Source organism: Taudactylus pleione, unplaced genomic scaffold (assembly GCF_031769625.1).
Source record: "Taudactylus pleione unplaced genomic scaffold, aTauple2 ptg000367l, whole genome shotgun sequence".
In the NCBI taxonomy this organism is placed as follows: Eukaryota; Metazoa; Chordata; class Amphibia; order Anura; family Myobatrachidae; genus Taudactylus; species Taudactylus pleione.
The window spans coordinates 1,377,232-1,393,024 of NW_028284768.1; the positions used below are offsets into that span (position 1 = coordinate 1,377,232).

The 15,793-nt window shown below is 44.6% G+C and overlaps 1 protein-coding gene across 1 annotated transcript in view; it reads left to right on the forward strand.

The window, feature by feature from the left end:
• The window catches only part of ATP6V1C2 (ATPase H+ transporting V1 subunit C2), a 43,830-nt gene that overhangs the window by 12,252 nt on the left and 15,785 nt on the right, over positions 1–15,793 (forward strand). Inside the window, exons 4-5 of the mRNA XM_088444591.1 lie at positions 5,912–5,997; positions 14,808–14,902. Coding sequence (XP_088300717.1) covers positions 5,912–5,997; positions 14,808–14,902 — 181 coding nt within the window. The remainder of the gene's footprint in view (positions 1–5,911; positions 5,998–14,807; positions 14,903–15,793) is intronic.

Sequence of the window (15,793 nt, forward strand, 5' to 3'; positions counted from 1 at the left end):
CGCACCCTAAACCTAACCCTCCCGGGGGGTGCCTAACCCTAACCTCCCCCCAGGGGTGCTTAAGCCTAACCCCCCCCCTTCACAGGGGACAGAGCAGTTATTTACCCGTCCGGACAATCGGGATTCCTGCTCTTGGAGATGCCGCCGTTGGTATCCTGTTCACATTCGGGATATCGGCATCGGCATATTGACGGGCGGCGGGATTCGGTCGGCGGTATATCGAAGCCCGGCTTTCCGTCTGCCAGCAACATGACTACATCCCTCCATAATGTTTAGCAAGACTGCGTAACCATCGGTGCAATCGAGTACCATCGCGGCCTCACACACACCTGCACAAGGCCTGACCTTACTCAGAAATTGCTAACAACCATGTACACTATCAGGCCTCAGGCTGCGTAGGGCATCGCAGTGGATAATTTATCCATGATCATGCAACGGCATTCAAATGCACTGGCGCACCTGCGTTTCGCAGGCCACTCCCCCATCACCACCCACAAACGGCACTTCCTGTCAATCACTCTGCGATGGGTCTGCGTAGTCACTGCGATCGTAGTCCCGATCGAAGTAGCCGTTTCGCGCACACACGCTGCGATGCATACACAGTATGCAACAATCGGCCAATTGCTTGCATATTAGCAACTGCGATCCAAGCTGAATCCGACCCGAAATCCACAGAAACGTCTAGAAGTGGTATTTTTGTGGCACAATAATAAAACAACGACTAAAAACCAAATTTTTATGAGTTAATATTAGATTTATTACAGAATTTATACAAAAAAAATAGAATTACCATTTAACAATATATATTTTTTTACTTTTATCTTTTTATTTCACTTGTTTGACATCTCAAGTATTTTAGATTTAAATATTTTTTAGATTATTGAAATGAAATCCATAAAAATTATTGAAGCGGTATCAGCGCACGTTATGTGCGCTGATACCACTTCTCCCCGATATATGATCGGGGGTCTGGGCGGTAAATGACAGGGGCGCTATGCACCCCTGTCATTATGGGCGCTGCTATCTACAAGATAGCAGCACCGAGCGGCAGGGCCATGTACAAACGGTCATACCGCACTAGGCTGATGCGCTGCTGTCTCTAGCGGGTAGCGCCGGAGGGGGGAGTTAACGCTCCCCCTCTCCGGCTGATGAGATGTAAGGCTGATGAGATGTTCTTACATCTCATCGGTAGTGCTTCATTCTTCGCCTCAGTAAAGAGGCGAAGCAGGAAGCGGTATAGCGGCACGTTAAGTGCCGCTATCATACATCTACCCCAATGTGTGCAAAAAGCTTTAGCCCAGCATCTCCAAACTCTGGGGCTGATTCAGAGATGGATGCTAATGCGATTCTCACACAGATTGAGCGATTGTTTACCATCGTGCATGTTATAAGCCGTACTGCGCATGTACACCGATCGCACTGCCATTACGGACGCACATAGGATCCATCGCAAAGTGAGTGACATGTTGTCAGCGTTTGGGGTGGTAACAGGGAGTGGTCAGAAAAACGCAGGCGTGTCTGACTGAACACTGTTACATAGGCGTGCATATATTAGTCCTTGTGATCTCCGACGCAGCTCTGCCTGTCAGTAGAGCTCCCAAAGTCAAGATGGCCACCGATGTTACCGATATTTACGCAGGTATGCAACGTCACACGCAGGTAAGAAGGCAGCAGTGGGCGTCTTTATGCTTGGGTGATCTTTGCACACATTAGCATTAGTGTCCATCTCTGAAACAGACCCTCTGTCCTCAAAGCCACCATACACTCCAGGCTTGAAGGATATCCATGCTTGAGCACAGGTGATTTAATTAGTGCAGTACTTCAGCCATTTTGAGAGTTGCTTATCTACACTGGGTGCAGGGTATGTGATGCACACGGGCCCCCTGAGTTAACGGGGGCCCACACTGCTCACCCTCCAACCACAGACTACTATGCATACCTTTCTGCAGACCTGGCAGACAGTTATGTATAGTCTATAATCCTCATTCAGACCCGGGCGCAAGCGCTGAGCGCTCGCAACCGGGTTCATGTTAAGGCCCTGTGCACGCGCAGCGGCCGCACTGCGTGTGCACAAGCCCCGGAACGAGAGATAAACTCTCTCGCTCCGGAGCTCACTACAAAAGGGGCGGCTGTCGATGTTGATCGACAGCTTGACCCATTTTGTAGGCGTGGCGGGGGGATGGTTTCACAAATGGTGGCGTTCCTTAAGGAACGCCTGCCGTTTTGTGGGCGGCCGCACTGACATCAGCAGTCAGTGGAGAGCTTCGATCAGAGCAGGAAGCTCCCTGGGGCTTGCGGCTGCCGAGACCCAACCTTTGGGTCTCGTGGCAAGCCCCGATGGTCGCGATGGTCTTGACCATCGCGACCATCACCCTGGTCGGTCGCTAAGCTGTGGGTGGTAACCCACAGCTTAGCTAGCGACCAGGAGGCGGCACTTAAAAATAGAAGCGGCCGCCCTCATTCAGAACGAGCGCTCGCTTCTTGCGAACGCCTCTGAATGAGGGCCTATGGGTGCAGGTTGCAGCGCCATTTTCCCTGAGATATGCGCATGTGTTAGTGGGAGAGGGGGGTGGCCTGCACAGAGACTGCACATGGGCCCACTCCTCTCTTAAAATGCATATGTGCTTGTGCATGGATATCCTTCAAACCTGGACTGTGAGGTGGCTTTGAACACGTGTTTGGCAAATAGACTCTCTGCAGCCAGGATCCAGGGTTATGTTATGGGATACACAGGAGCAGTGCTGGTATAACAGGCAGCTAGAACCTGTCAGCGCTGTCCCTAGTCAGCAGGAGTGAGAGGGGTAGAGGAGCTCAGGCGGCTGTCTCATCTCCTGTCATTATTTATTTACCTTGGGCAGTCTTTTGACTTTGAGAGTTTTTCCATGTCACCCTTGGACAGTAAGGGAGTCCTTGAGGCTTAATGTTATGTTCCACTTCAGCTCACTTCTACTTAACCTGTCTGCACACACTACAACTACACTTTAGGGGTATATTTACTAAAGTGGAGATGTTGCCAATAGCAACCAATCGGGTTCTAGCTATTATCTTCTATATTGTGCTAGATAAATGTTAAGTAGAATCACTTATTCAAATTACCCCTGTGCATGTTTTAATTAATGTTCCCAAACAATTTTTTATCTATTAAATACACTTATGTGTTCATATTCGTTTGGGGCAGTGTCGTAAAACTAGAGATACAAGCATAACTGTCATGGGATGTGTTAGGATGCCTGCTTTGGGGGTGGCATAGTGGTGAGCATTGCTGTGTCGCAGAGCTATGGCCAAGGATTCTCTTCTATGGAAGACAGCATGTCAGCGCCCTCTCACACATGCGTAGCACATGCACTTCTAAACAGCGACATTGTAGATCATGCACATTTGTCATAATGGGTGAATAATCCCACGTTGTGGTTAATGCTGTTTGACAATGTAATGTAATGTAAAACACAAGTCTTTGTAAATTAGGATTGAAGCATTTGCCATTCCAGATTAATAAGAGCAAATTCACCTTTAAACATCTACATTTGCCCCTTCACATATATTTCATACATACTTGTCATTATCTCACTCAGCAAACTGACATGACACCTAATAAGGAAAACTCTGGAAACCTGAACTTGTGTCATTTATATAAATATAATGTAGGACGCATGCATCTATATCCTGTATGCACAGAGTCAGAGATGCAACTGAGGCGCACGGGAGACACACAAATCTCTGTTTTAAAATATGTATTTGGCATTCCTGGGCGGTGACTGGGAGGTGCTACGCAATGGAGATGATCCAGCTTTTGGACATGTTATGGGAGTGTCATGGGCGTGTTATGGGAGTGTCAAGGGTGTGTTATGGGAGTGTCATGGGTGTGTTATGGGAGTGTCAAGGGTGTGTTATGGGAGTGTCATGGGTGTGTTATGGGAGTGTCAAGGGTGTGTTATGGGAGTGTCATAGGTGTGTTATGGGCGTGTTATGGGAGTGTCATGGGCGTGTTATGGGAGTGTCATGGGCATGTTATGGGAGTGTCATAGGTGTGTTATGGGAGTGTCACGAGTGTGTTATGGGAGTGTCATGGGCGTGTTATGGGAGTGTCATGGGCATGTTATGGGAGTGTCATGGGCATGTCATGGGTGTGTTATGGGAGTGTCATGGATGTGTTATGGGAGTGTCATGGGCGTGTTATGGGAGTGTCAAGGGTGTGTTATGGGAGTGTCATGGGTGTGTTATGGGAGTGTCAAGGGTGTGTTATGGGAGTGTCATAGGTGTGTTATGGGCGTGTTATGGGAGTGTCATGGGCGTGTTATGGGAGTGTCATGGGCATGTTATGGGAGTGTCATAGGTGTGTTATGGGAGTGTCACGAGTGTGTTATGGGAGTGTCATGGGTGTGTTATGGGAGTGTCATGGGCATGTTATGGGAGTGTCATGGGCATGTCATGGGTGTGTTATGTGAGTGTCATGGATGTGTTATGGGAGTGTCATGGGCGCATTATGGGAGTGTCATGGGCACGGTATAGGAGTGTCATGGGCGTGTTATGGGAGTGTCATGGATGTGTTATGGGAGTGTTATGGGAGTGTCATGGGCGTATTATGGGAGTGTCATGGGCAGGTTATGGGATTGTCATGTGTGTGTCGCTGATAGTGGCTGAGTACAGAGATGCAGAATCATTCACATTGGAGGCAGGGACGTGCAGTCAGTGTAGGCAGAGCCTCCCCTGTCATACTCCTGAGATTTGATATAAAAAGTATTAGAATAATACAAAGAAAATATTTATAACTTATAAACATCTACTTCATTTAATGTACTCATTTTTATAGTTAACACTCACCAGCTTTGTGGAGCTCCCTGGGACTGCAGCGAGACGAGAGATGAGGCAGCAACAGCTCAGCCTCACTTCTGTATAGTCAGATACTGCTTGCAGAGCTGGGGGCGGGGCCACACCATGGGCAGTAAGCTGCACAGAAAGAGAGCTAATCTAGGCATGCCTCCTGGATGTGTCAGGTGACCAGGAAGTGCACTGCAATGATTAGAGATCAGAGATCAGTTAGCAGCAGCAATAGAAGACACAGTGATGCAGGTAGGAGAGTGTCAGATGACCAGGAAGTGCACTGCAGTGTTTAGAGATCAATGCTCAGCCAGCAGCAGCAAGAGAATACATAGTGCAGATAGGAGAATCATGGACATTGAAGCTTAGGGGTATATTTACAAAAGTGAAAGTTTTTAGAAGTGTAGATGTTGCCCATAACAACCAGATTCTACTTAACATTTAGCACGTTCTGGAAGATAATAGCTAGAATCTGATTGGTGGCTATGGGCAACAACTCCACTTTTAAAAACTCTCAATTTAGTAAATACACCCCTTAGTGTAGTGTGGGGAGAGTTACAGTGAGTAGGAGGTGAGCCAGCCCCACAGCACTCAGACCCATCTCCATGTGTGCCTCCACAGCCATTGCCCTAACCGCACGTCACTGATTGGAGGGCAGATTTAAAATGTGCAGAGAGGTTTATAGTTGGGAAGAGGTGTGTCTAGCTTAATTTAAGATTTTTTTTTTATTTGCTCCTAACTCTGAATCAGGCCCAATGTGTGATATGAACCAATATTTTACAAGGGCGCAGCTCATTAATTCACTAGGAACTAACATGTACAGTAGACTATCCTGATATTTGCTGCTACTATTCCTGCTTTTGTCTGAGCTGTATACAGGTGATTATCTTTGTAACAAAAAGAAAGGGGAAGGTGCCACACAGAACCTTCTATTGTCAGTAAATTGTTTCTAACCAACCATTTTGTATCTTATTATTTAAATTATAACATAGCACGTTGTTGGTGGTGCTCCCAAAGCCCAAATTTCTCTTGTACAGGTGATTATCTCTTGTAGTAAGTAATCTTCCTGTGCTTTTTCCTCCTCCTCATCCAGTGTAATTAAGAAGATTGCTCAGTATATTGGGGAAGTCATGAATGATTCTGCTGAGAAAGCCCAGGAGAACTTACTGGCCAATGGAGGTGAGTCAAATATTGATGCTTCACTATTTCAATGTGTGCCGGTTAATGACATCGGGATACAGGCAGCATAGAGTGATGACTTCAGGTACCCAGATAACCTACTTGCTGACAATGCACAACATCTAGTCAGTCTCCAACAAGGATGTAAAAAGTGGACAGACATAAGTACAATATTCCTGGGTATATATTCCATATTGGTGTACATGCCAGAAATCAATACGAGAAAAATAGCTTGGACTACATATGTCCCAGATGGCTCCACCAATCACAGGACAGCTTGCAGTTGTGTTTATTTATGGCAGCAGTCCCAACCCATCATAGTACTGTAATTAGATCCATATGCAAAATAAACAGTGGCTGTAGCCTGCGACTAATTTACTGAAAACAGAGCTGACTGAAGCTGTGCAGCCCACTTTAACTCAAATGGGGCGATGTCTATGGCGGAATGTAGTCGACATCCCGTCTCACACAATGCCGATGGTCAGAATCCCGGCGCCAGAATCACGATGGCTGCAAACCCAGAGGCCCATGGGCACTGCACTCCCTGCACCCATTATAAATGCACCTATGCTACTGGCCAATGCATTAGATGCCATTCCGGAAAAGCATCCAGTAATGATTACTATTAGCAGGGCTGCCAACAGCTCTAGCGGACCCAGGTACAGGTATTGGGCGTGGCCAACCAGGGAGGTGTGGCCAGATCCCCTCCTTTAAAAAAAAAAAAAATATATATATATACAGTATATATACAGTCAGGTGCATAAATATTGGGACATTGACAGAATTTTCATATTTTGGCCTCTATTCACCACCACAATGGCTTTGAAATGAAACAAACAAGATGTGCTTTAACTGCAGACTTTCAGATTTAATTTGAGGGTAATTACATCCAAATCCTGAGAACGATGTAGGAATTACAACGGTTTCTATATGTGCCTCCCACGTTTTAAGGGGCCAAAAGTAATGGGACTATCAACTCAAAAGCTATTTCATGGACAGGTGTGGGCTATTACCTCGTTATTTCATTATCAATTAAGCAGGTAAAAGGTCTGGAGTTGATTCTAGGTGTGACATTTGCATTTGGAATCAGTTGCTGTCGACTCTCAATATGAGATCCAAAGAGCTGTCACTATCAGTGAAGCAAGGCATCATTAGGCTGAAAAATCAAAACAAACCCATCAGAGAGATAGCAAAAACATTAGGTGTGGCCAAATCAACTGTTTGGAACATTCTTAAAAAGAAAGAACGCATCGGAGAGCTCAGCAACACCAAAAGACCCGGAAGACCACGGAAAACAACTGTGGTGGATGACAGAAGAATTATTTCCCTGGTGAAGAAAAACCCCTTCACAACAGTTGGCCAAATCAAGAACACTCTCCAGGAGGTAGGTGTATATGTGTCAAAGTCAACAATCAAGAGAAGACTTCACAAGAGTGAATATAGAGGGTTCACCACAAGATGTAAACCATTGGTGAGCCTCAAAAACAGGAAGACCAGATTAGAATTTGCCAAACAACATCTAAAAAAGCCATTACAGTTCTGGAACAATATCCTATGGACAGATGAGACAAATATCAACTTGTACCAGAGTGATGGGAAGAGAAGAGTATGGAGAAGGAAAGCAACTGCTCATGATCCAAAACATATCACCTCATCAGTGAAGCATGGTGGTGGTAGTGTCATGGCGTGGGGATGTATGGCTGCCAATGGAACTGGTTCCCTTGTATTTATTGATGATGTGACTGCTGACAAAAGCAGCAGAATGAATTCTGAAGTGTTTCGGGCAATATTATATGCTCATATTCAGTCAAATGCTTCAGAACTCATTGGACGGCGCTTCACAGTGCAGATGGACAATGACCCGAAGCATACTGCAAAAGCAACCAAAGAGTTTTTTAAGGCTAAAAAGTGGAATGTTATGCAATGGCCAAGTCAATCCCCTGACCTGAATCCGATTGAGCATGCATTTCACTTGATGAAGACAAAACTGAAGGGAAAATGCCCCAAGAACAAGTAGGAACTGAAGACATTTGCAGTAGAGGCCTGGCAGAGCATCACCAGGGATGAAACCCAGCATCTGGTGATGTCTATGCATTCCAGACTTCAGGCTGTAATTGCCTGCAAAGGATTTGCAACAAAGTATTAAAAAGTGAAAGTTAGATTTAGGATTGTTTAGTTTGTCCCATTACTTTTGGTCCCTTAAAAAGTGGGAGGCACATATAGAAACCGTTGTAATTCCTACACCGTTCACCTGATTTGGATGTAATTACCCTCAAATTAAATCTGAAAGTCTGCAGTTAAAGCACATCTTGTTTGTTTCATTTCAAAGTCATTGTGGTGGTGAATAGAGGCCAAAATATGAAAATTCTGTCAATGTCCCAATACTTATGCACCTGACTGTGTATATATATATATATATATTTGTGGCCGCGAAGTGCACAGTGGGAGCAGGTGTCCGGGGCTGGGGGCACAATCACTCCCCCCTCCCACATATAACGCAAGGAGAGAAAGAACTGACTGCTGCTGCAGCAGCCTCTTTCCCTAGCCCAGCACCCAGTGTGAGAGCAGTGTGTGCGCTGGGCTGGGGAGAGAAGCTGCTGCATCAGCAGTCAGTCCTCTCTCTCCCTGCCCAAATTTAACAGCGGCGGTGGCTGGGGCGGGGGGTGGTCTGCAGGACCAGGACCCCCGCCGGGCCCCTTCAACAGGCCCGGGCCTGGGTAAATAGTACCCCGCCACACCCCATCTCTGCGCCCCTGGCAGGCTTGATTAAATAAATGATTTATATAGTTGTCAATTTCACATCCTGACTCACAACCATTCTCCCAAAACAAAAATAGTGACATGCTGGTTCCTCTGCTGGGTTTTACTGTTAATCTAGCTTCCCCAAAATCTAAATATTTAAGCCCTACTTAGATAGTGAACATTGTGTACTGAAAAATAACTTCTCCAGTTACAGCAACTGCAAGTTCCTCATAGTGGCTGGTGTCTCTTTTAGTGACCTTTTTTTTTTAGTTTATATTATTGTCTATATTAGTCCCAATGGGCTATACTGCTAGGGAGAGCAATTTTTTCAGAGGAGCAATTTTAATAGTCCTCTACAGTATGTACGTTTTTGAAGGATTGTCTTGTTATTCTTGGTACATTTCCAGTACAGACACATTTCCATAGGACGCTTGAGCGTCCTACTGTGGAATATAAATGTGGGTCAGGGGGATAGTGGAGGGTAGCTGGGAGGCTGATCACAGTGAGATAACTGAGAGCCTTGAAGCATCCTTGGTGTCTTGCACTGGAATGCATACGTAGGACTATAACTGTGTTATGTGTTTCCTGGTTCATTTAGTTTAAAATATACTTGAGTCTCACAGCTGGTCTTTTCCCAGGGAAACAGAAGAAAGTGAAACGCGTGCACAGTATGTAAATGGTTTTTGTGTGCTGTGTGTTTTCTTTCAGCATGGATTTTCCAGGTTCGGGCTGCGTGAGAGATTGTTGCTCTAGTTGTAGGGGTACAGTGATCAGGTTACGATGGATGTGTGACATTACGGCCTCGTAGTCTGCTCACGATATCCGTATGACTTAGATAACGTCCCTGCTTTGTGTTATGAGTTTTTCCATTCTTCCCTTACAGGTACACATGAAATGTAACATGATAAATTGAAGTCATATTGGCAACATGTAAAGAGGCACCAAGAAAATGTAGAACAGGCGGTTGGCAAAGATCAAATAGCAAATTATGAAAAGGAAAAGAAAAACAATTTACATAAGAAATTTGTGTGTTGCCCCTCTGAATAGTAGTGGGCTGGCCCTGGGTATACGCTATATAGGCAAATGCCTGGGGCACCATTGCCCAAGATGGGTGCCCATCAGGCTTGGTGGCCCACCACCATTTCCTGTAATGGGCACCAAATAAAATCTTGCTTAGGGTACAAGATTGGTCAGGGCCAGCTCTGTGTCATGTTCCTAGTTTGCCTGCTGAGAAGTTATAACTTGCCTCCGGGCGTCTGGGATGAAATTACTCCACTGTGTCTGAAATTTGACAGAAAAATTATCTAGTTTGCAACAATGTCTCAATAATGATCAACAATGTGACTCAACTGTAACCATAAGTTTTCACTATTGTATATAAGCTGGTTAGTGCAGCAGGTTTGGTATTATGGCCCCCATACATCTACGATGGATATTCAACATATTGAAAGAATCGGCAAATCTGGGATTTTTAACATGCAGAATTTCCCCGATTCCCCAAAGGATCATCCGACCATTGATGGCGTTTCTGATCTGCGGTTGGTCGGAACGTATCAGGTCGGGGAAATGCGCCTCAGATGTAAGTGCCCGTATGTAATGCCATGCATTCCATACCACAGATGTAACTCTCTCACAGCTATACAAACAGAAAATGTATATGACTTTTTACCAGGAAGTCACATCATTTTAATTACAGTATGTTTGGCTTATAGATTGTATTTCATTGTCAGTATATTAAGTGATATGGACTAAGGCCACTATGGAACGCTACTGCGAGCAATAACGATTATGCACGCAGTTCAACTGCAATAGTATGCTAATCCATTGCGATCGCAGCTCTACACAAGGGTGCCCACTTTATTTAGCACACATCCGTAATGTTTAGCAAGACTGCGAAACCATCGGTACAGTCGAGTACCATCGCAGCCTCACGCACACTTGCACAAGCCCTGACCTTACTCAGAAATTGCTAACCTCATCAGACGCTATGAGGCCTCAGGCTGCGTAGGCCATCACAGTGAATATTTTATGCACGCCCCTGCAACGGTGTTGAAATGCACTGGCACATCTGTGTTCGGCTGCAACACCCCCCGTCACCACCCACAAACGGCACTTCCTGTCAATCACTCTGCGATGGGTCTGAGTAGCCATTGAGATCGCAATCCCGATCGTTCGCGCATGTGCACTGCGATGCATACGCATACGCAGTACGCCACAATCAGCCGATTGCGTGCATATTAGCAACTGCGTTCCTTGCTGAACTCTAAGTAAGTGTAATAAATGAGTCCACAAACATTAAATCTAGACTTCACAGCTTATGGAAAATTAAATATTTTAACTTAATTAAAATGAACAGCATGGACAACCTGTGACTGCAATCTATTGTGCATAGCATGCTGGGAGTTGTAGTTCAGCTGGAGAATGACAGGTTGACTACTGATCATCCCACTTTTAGAGGAATGGAAACACTGAACAGTTGGTGCCCTTTGCAAGTGGTATCAGTTTCATGACTCCTAATACCTGAGATGGAAAAGCAATAGTTAGGGTGAGCTATCAGTGAGAAGAGACAACCCTATGCCCAGCTCAGATCATGCTCCTCCCCACGACAGCAGGCCCTTTAACTCTATACTGTCATTTGTACTTCACAGGCAGCCAAACAATGCACTGAGGCAATGTTGTAATGTTTATGAGTAATACTGAGTAACCCTATGCATGTTAACACAATAGTTGCATTTAACTTTCAATGCATTCTGTTGTATTTTATTTAGACTTTATTGTTTATTTAGGACCCCATTATAATATTTTAGTTAAAGTATATTAACCTGTAAAACAAATGACCTGTTATGGCAATTGCGGCTAGATAGGGACTTGTGCACAGGGGCCTATGAAGCCAGTGGGCCTATGCATAAAATAATGCTTGCTGCTCCCCACTAGTACCCCCTTACACAGGAAGACCCCCTGCTATTTTGGCTAGTAACATTAAGAAAAGAATGCGGTTGTCAATGTAACACCATCGCCTTTCATGGGCTCAAAGCATACACGCCATTAGCAGGCCTCTTCCTGCTGCACATACACTAAAACATGGGCTATTTGTACATAAAAAAGACAAATATACTGTAAGTACATATGAATCGTGTTTTAGAAATAGACCTGTACAGTGGTTCCCAGACACTTAATAATTGAATATGTTCACCCAGTCAATTGAAACATTGTTTCTGAAAAATTAGACACACTTACAGTTATTTATCAAAAATGTTTGTGTCTCTTGATATTAGAAATACATTTTGATTTAGCAGAACCTGCTAATCTGCTAATTGTTACCACATCTCTGTAGTTGTAATTTTACAGATGTGCTCTTTCCTTCATACCTTTTAATCTGACCTAATGAAAGTGACAGTTTAGCATCTTATATATATACATATTATTTCATTACTCATTTGCAAAGTTGTGCCCCCACCATGGGTTCTCCCATTGTTTTTGTTGCAAACCTTTTTCTACATCAATATTTTCTCAGTATTTATTTGCATAAATCTCGCACACGCCGCAGCTTTGGCTTTTGTGCGGCTGATGGTGAACCTTAATGCACACAGCGGCGGATTAGTGCTGCAGCCAATGGGTGTCTCGATCCGAAAACCACTGGGTGTGGCATTAGCATGGGGACGCAGTTGCGGCTGCCATAGTGCGCACCTCAGATCAGGCCCAATGTTCATTGCTCACAGAAAACACTTGTATTGCTTCTAGTGGAAGCCTACAAGAGACTATTTACTAGCAATTGTCTGGGATATGAGGCTGACCACTAGATGGAGCTCACACCAGAAATAAATGATACAGAAGGCATGACGGCTATCATACACAACGGACGTATCTATAATGGGTGCAGGGTGTACGGTGCACATGGGCCCCTGGGTCCAAGGGGGCCCACACCGCACACCCAGCACCCATTTATTCAATACTAACCTCTCTGGAGTCTCGTGTCGGCGGTAGCAGCGCTGTACAAATCACCGGCAAAATGGCACAGTGGGCATTTTCCCAGCATTTTGTGCATGTGCAGTAGAGAAATTGCAGAGAAAATGGCTACCGCGCCATTTCCCCGTTAACCTGCCCTGAGTCTACTGCTGTGCTCAGTGCACTGCCAGCCACTGGGTAGAAAGGAGGGGGCCATGGACAAAACCTGCACATGGGCTTAATATGCCCCTGATCATACAGTATACAGAGTAGAAGCATTGGAAAGCGGTATAGACCCCCAGTTTTCCTAATCTTTTCAACAACCATAAAAATGAACTCTAAAGCTGCATACACACGTAAAGATTTTCTGTCCAACCATCCAACTAGCTGATTGGTTGGAATGAAAATCTGGTAAGGAATGAAAGCAAATGACAATCAGCAATTTGCTCCCAAACGCCGGAAAATGGACAAAAACTGTTGTTTGAACAAATTGTTTAGATCAAACATTTAACAAACTTGTCTGACCGACCATTTTCATCTGTTTTCTGGCATTTAGGAGCAAATTGCTGATCAACAGTTACTCCCATACATTACCAGATTTTCATTCCAACCAATGAACTAGTTGGATGGTTGGACAGAAAATCGTTACGTGTATATGCAGCTTTATGGTGCATACACACGATCAGATTTTTTCTTCAGATATGGACGATAACTATTTAAAAATCGTTCAGTCGTTCATATCTGATGGAAAATCGTTCATATCTGACATGCCTGAACGATGGACGATCAACGATGCGCGTTCCCGTTTGTCAGATAACGATATCTGACATCTGATGGGTTTGCAGTCAGACTTGGACGATTCCATTCATTTTAATGCAGTCAAAAATCGTTCAATCGTTCAAATCGTTTAATCGTTCAGTCGTTCATCTGACAAATCTGACAAATCTGACCGTGTGTACGCTCCATTACACTGAGAATAAAACACTGTGCACTCGGGGGCTGTTTTTGAGTCGGACAAATCTGCAGCCACTTTTCTCTCTGGCCACAGATATCTGCTTTCTACATTATGGTAATGCAAAAATCCCCTTTGTATAATAAAAATCCATGCAGCTTCATGTGGAAGCCTATCCCTCCCACTGTTCTTGTGTCCGCAGCTGCATACACACGTAAAGATTTTCCGTCCAACCAGCCAACTAGTTGATTGGTTGGAATGAAAATCTGGTAAGGTATGAAAGCAAATGACAATCATTAATTTGCTCCCAAACGCCGGAAAATGGGCAAAACTGTTGTTTGAACAAATTGTTTCGATCAAACATTTAACAAACTTGTCTGAACGACCATTTTCATCTGTTTTCTGGCATTTAGGAGCAAATTGCTGATCATCAGTTACTCCCATACGTTACCAGATTTTCATTCCAACCAATCAACTAGTTGGATAGTTGGACAGAAAATCTTTAGGTGTGTACCCAGCCTTACACCAGCCCCATGCTGGGTGCAAAAGATCCGACTGAAACACACGTCCCATCTCTGTCCACAGTGACTACGCAGAGCCATCGCAGAGTGATTGACGGGACGTACCATTTGGGGTAGGTGATGGGGGTGTGATCGGGGAAACGCAGGCGTGTCAGTGCGTTTGAACACTGTTGCAGGGGCGTGCATAAATTGTCCACTGCAATGCCATACGCAGCTTGGCCTTTCATTGCGTGCGATGAGGTTAATGATTCCTGAGTAAGGTCAGACCTTGTGCAAGTGTGTGTGAGGCTGCGATAGTACTCGATCTTACCGATGTTTTTGCAGACTTGCAAAGAATTATCAATGTGTGTAAGGTGGGTGTCCTTATGTTATGCTGCAACAGCATAGCGATCACAGAGGATTAGCATACTATCACAGTGAGACTGCCTGCGTAATAACTATTGCAAACGCAGTTGTAATCCTTGCTGAGTCAAGCCCATAGTGAGTTGAGTGCTTTGCCCAGAGAACAGATATATATCATCATTCATTTCTGCCTTGGCTAGGAGCTGCATGACAAAGTTATGGAATAACTGCTTGGAAGTTGTATCCTGCTGCACATTGGTATATATTGCATTTTGCACGCCTGATTTATGTTTTTTTGGTTATTGCAGTTGATCTTATCAGTTATTTATCCCGTTTTGAGTGGGACATGGCTAAATATCCTGTGAAGCAGTCACTGAACAACATAACCGATTCTCTGACCAAGGTGAGGATGAGGAGATTGTGTTATTTATCATTTACATTCACTTTGCACATAAGTATATGTAATATAGCACTATGTCTGTCCCCTTTCCACATGTGAAGACAGCTGACCCATTATAATATGCAGCAGCAGTGGCTCATCTAACTTGCAGTCATTTATCATTTCTTTAATAAGTGCAAAAATGTAAAGTGCATCTCAGGGACATCGCTGAGCCTGACACCACTGAGGTACCTCATTGTCAAGTATATTTAGGAACTGCTTTCATTTGAACAAAATGGCTGCCTCAATTGTGTGCATCCAATGGACTTTCATATTTATTTGCTGGTTCTGTACTGCACTATCTTCAGGGAAAAACTTATGCATCTGTAGTGAAGCTTTAAGGTTAAATGTATTATTTGGAACCTAAAAATCTAACATTAACAATACACCTAATTGCATATGCAATGATTAATATACACATGCATGAGAAAATATTATATAATATATTGCCCAGTCACCAGTGGCCAGGGGTGTCATATGGCGCACAGTCTCTGGTGGCCAGTGTATAGTATATTGCCCAGTCACTAGTGGCCAGGGGTGTCATATGGCACACAGTCTCTGGTGGCCAGTGTATAGTATATTGCCCAGTCACCAGTGGCCAGGGGTGTCATATGGCGCACAGTCTCTGGTGGCCAGTGTATAGTATATTGCCCAGTCACCAGTGGCCAGGGGTGTAATGTGGAGCACAGTCTCTGGTGGCCAGTGTATAGTATATTGCCCATTCACCAGTGGCAAGGGGTATAATATGGTGCACAGTCTCTGGTAGCCAGTGTATAGTATATTGCTGATTCACAAGTGGCCCCAGTAGCCAGGGGTGTAATATGGTGCACAGTCTCTGGTGGCCAGTGTATAGTA